Raw genomic sequence first — 3,845 nt, forward strand, 5'->3', positions numbered from 1 at the left:
ACCATGGCAACCATGCTCCGGGGTCTTCTTCGCTGCTTTTGGTGTATTTCGCCACTTACAGGCCTGGCATATGTACTACAGCGTTTCCAGCATTTCCAGCGGTCTAGTGTGAACGGACACATTAATGAATCGAATGCGTGTGAACGGATGACTTTTTTGCGTTTGCGTATGCGTTTTACCGTATGCGTCCTCGTGGGGCCGGGTCTAAGACAAACTATATCCGGTCACAGAGATCTGCTATTTTAAAGTAAAGTCAACACATATAGACCCTAAATATAGTCTATATTAAGAACGAGAAAAGTCTTAACATATCCTTTTTTGTAAACATATGACAAATGTGTGAGGGTGATGACGTCAGAGCATCGTCTTATGTGCCAGGGCTTAGCCCCGGACAGCCCCAGCCCAATTTAACCCCTGGGTATTTGTGAGGGAGCTCCTATATGGCGTTACCCCGCTGAAGCTCACCAAAGTTTAACATATTTCATAGTTCAAAGTTTTGTCAATTGTTTTGTTTATTGGTCAAATACTGGTTTCTAATGTTTTCTGAGGAGTTTTACTGGAATGAAAGAGCACAGAGTACAGAAGCAACAAAGCAGCATACTGCATTAAACCTGACCTTCACAGAGAGGTTGAAGTTCATGTGGAGAGAAGGCTTCAGTAGTCTGTCTGCACTCTGTTTAGTTTTGCTATCTTACAATCAATATAGTAAATGTGAGGTAAAGTGTGTCGCCAATGTAACCGGTTAGAACTCAAAGTTGCGATGAGGTCTTAAAATGTATGGAAAGGGTCTTAAAAAAGGTCTTAAAAGGTATTAAATTTGACTTCAGGATTCCTGCATATACCCTGTACTAAGACATTTCATCAAATGAATGAAGGTTTTATCATTTTTACATTGATTTATTATTAATGCTGTTTTGTTTTCAGATTTACATCAGCAACAGCAAGAACCGGTAACTTACAAACCTCATACACTACCAGCATTTCACTTTTATTTACCGTTTTAAAGTCATTGACATAAAAGTCATAAGAAATAATTGGAAAGAAACATTTGTCCAAGGCTTGGTTCTTGAAAAGATATTTAGTCACATTTAATTATAAAAACTCAACTCCCATACTATATAAGGTTTAATTTCTTTATCATAATGTTTGTTTGCTCCTGTACACATCTAGACTTGGAGATGTTTCCCAATGCGAGAGACCCTTTATCCCATCTTGGCTATAGCAGCAGCGGAGATGGATCACAAATACGTCAACATGAGGAAACCTTGTACACCGAACCGCTCCTCCAATCGCGGGAAAGCTACCAAACAGCTTTCAGCAAGTTGTACTCACAGGAAGCAACCTATCAGAGGGTACGAAGTTTCTGTATGTCTTTATAAAGTTATAACACTGTCGTGTAGTCAGAGGTGGGAAGTAACTAACCTAAAGTGTTTTGACAATAATGTATTGGTACTTTTACTCAAGTAAAGCATCTGAATACTCCTTCCACCACTGGGTGTAGTCATGAAAGGCAGAATGAGTTGGATTCTTCTAAAGGTAATTACACCTCTCAATCACCGCTTACCACTCAGTGTTTAGGGGTGTCTGTATCTGCAGACGGCTTGTCCTCTGCTTACGTTTTGTTATTTTCCTGTGTTTTTGACATTTCCTGGCATCAATCTTAAAAACCAGGTGTAGGAAAAGCATGCATCCAAGAGGAAGCTAGGAAAACGGAAGACATCGTGCCAATAAATGCGAATGTAGTGAGGCAAAAACATAACTTCAGCTCGTTCCAAAAAGAGATTGAATCTATAGTTGGAGTCTACCCGCAGGCGAGAACCGTAACTCTTGTTTAGTTGAGGAAGAAGTGCAAACTTCTGAAAGATCCTACTCACTCTGTCTTGGCTGTTTCGTAGTTGTAAATGCTAAATTCCCTTGGGCAAAAAGATTAATGCAGGCTTTTTTGAAGGAGTCATCCCATCTATATGAACAAAGTCCATCAAGGCCGATGTCCAGCAGCAGTACCAGCAGCTTAGCCGTATGCAAAGTTCCAGCAGCCCTGGCCAACTTATCTCTGGACATGGGTCTGGAAAGAAGCCAACCGTGGGGAGAGCCGAAGAGCCAGATGTCGAGGTCCCAAGGCCAGAGTGCTTATGACACACATGCTGAAGTCAGTCCATCACAGTGAGTGTGAATCTTGTGTCTGACACAATGTGACATTTGTTCATATCTTGCAGCTCCACCATACCCATCTAAGCTCTTTTTATATTTAGCTTGACGTGTCTGGATTTCACAGTTATATAGCTTGAGGTTAAATTAGGGATTGGTATGACTGAAGCACATTTTTTGTATTTGTAAACCTACTTGCCAAAACACCTGATTCTGATTGCTTCATGTTACAGATCAGAATGGCCAAATATTGAAAAAGACTCTCCTGATTATTACAGTGTTGACAGCATTCATATGGATGGCACAGAGTACAATGACAGGATCGTCATGCAGTCAGACGGACAGACCGCCCCTCCTCTGGTTGAGGAAAGCAGCACAAATGAAGGATGCTTTGAAGATCAAAGTAACATCTTCTATAGCATCATGGAGAACAATGAGAGCATACTCACCTATGAAACCAGTCGACATATGAAAGCTCATAACAACGGGCTGCACTCAGTTGATGGTGAAGCTCTGGCAGCCAGCAGTGACACCTGGAATACTGCAGACAAGTACATCTCCTCTACACCACGGGTTACTACCTGTGACGTGATGGTTGGCACTGAGATGCCACTGTGCACGTCAGCCGACACCCAAACTACGGCTCCAGAAGCAGCTGACAAACATATCAATACTGAAGTCCATATGGTAGATCTGGACTCATTAGTAAAGGTAATGATCAAACTAAAGAGCAGTTATTATAATAGCTTGAACAAAATGTAACATAACCTATTTAAACATTTCACTTTCAGGCATTTACCAAACTCGAGGGAAAATATAAAAGGTATGAGACACACACAGTCCAACACTAAACGTGGGCATTTCTTCCACAGTAGTTGTTGAAGCCATTTTGCATATCTACCTTATTTATATAATTATAATTAATGTGTAATTATATTATGCAGAGGATGTGATGGATATCCCTGTGTTCATTATTGATATTGAGGATCACTGAATTAAAGTGACGTCACATATAGGCGTGGTTTTGGCTAGGGATGTCCCGATCACCTTTTTTTGCTTCCGATCATTTGATTTTGACAATTTGCCGATACCGATTTTTCCCGATCCGATCTTTATGCAATGCATTAAAGAGAAAAAAAAGCATTCAAGTTGTCCCTTAAGGTTATTTTTTTATTTAAATTGGATATTCTATCCAACATGGATATAGCTTCTTTCTTTCACAGCAGCATTGGATCAGTTCAGTTGTGCAGCATTGGATCAAAACAAAATAAAGCTTTCAGTACTCGTTAGCTTACTGCTACAATTAGACACTGCGCCCTGCCCACTCTGTTGCCAGATGTGAGAGAAATAAGCAACCAGGTCTATGAAAACAAGCCCCAAAGAAGCAACACATACATGATGTTCTGTAATTTGAAACCCAAACTAAGGCCTCAGGATGACTTTAAGACTTGAACATGGTCATTTTTGTTTTGTAACATGGAATACAAAATTTAAAAAAAAGTATTTAAAAAAAATTCCCCATCCACTATTTTTTTCCTCCCGATTCCGATCTTTTGAAAATCACGTGATCGGCTCCGATCCCCAATCACGTGATCGGATCGGGACATCTCTAGTTTTGGCCCTTTCTTTTAGGACAGGTACTCACACTTTTCCACCGTGTGATAGAAACCGCATGGTGTTCTCTGCATGATACAAGA

General features: G+C 40.4%; 1 protein-coding gene across 1 annotated transcript; it reads left to right on the forward strand.

Annotated features, from left to right (window-relative positions):
* Positions 1-921: 921 nt before the first annotated feature.
* Positions 922-2,971, forward strand: LOC104954498 (uncharacterized; the record flags this gene model as incomplete). Its single annotated transcript, XM_010781613.1, has 5 exons — positions 922-950; positions 1,171-1,352; positions 1,949-2,163; positions 2,382-2,859; positions 2,940-2,971. Coding segments are annotated over exons 2-5 (899 nt in total), but the record flags the coding sequence as incomplete, so codon positions are not given.
* Between the last annotated feature and the right edge of the window lie 874 nt (positions 2,972-3,845).

The sequence above is a fragment of the Notothenia coriiceps genome, unplaced genomic scaffold (assembly GCF_000735185.1).
Source record: "Notothenia coriiceps isolate Sejong01 unplaced genomic scaffold, NC01 NC01_scaffold00023420, whole genome shotgun sequence".
Classification (NCBI taxonomy): Eukaryota; Metazoa; Chordata; class Actinopteri; order Perciformes; family Nototheniidae; genus Notothenia; species Notothenia coriiceps.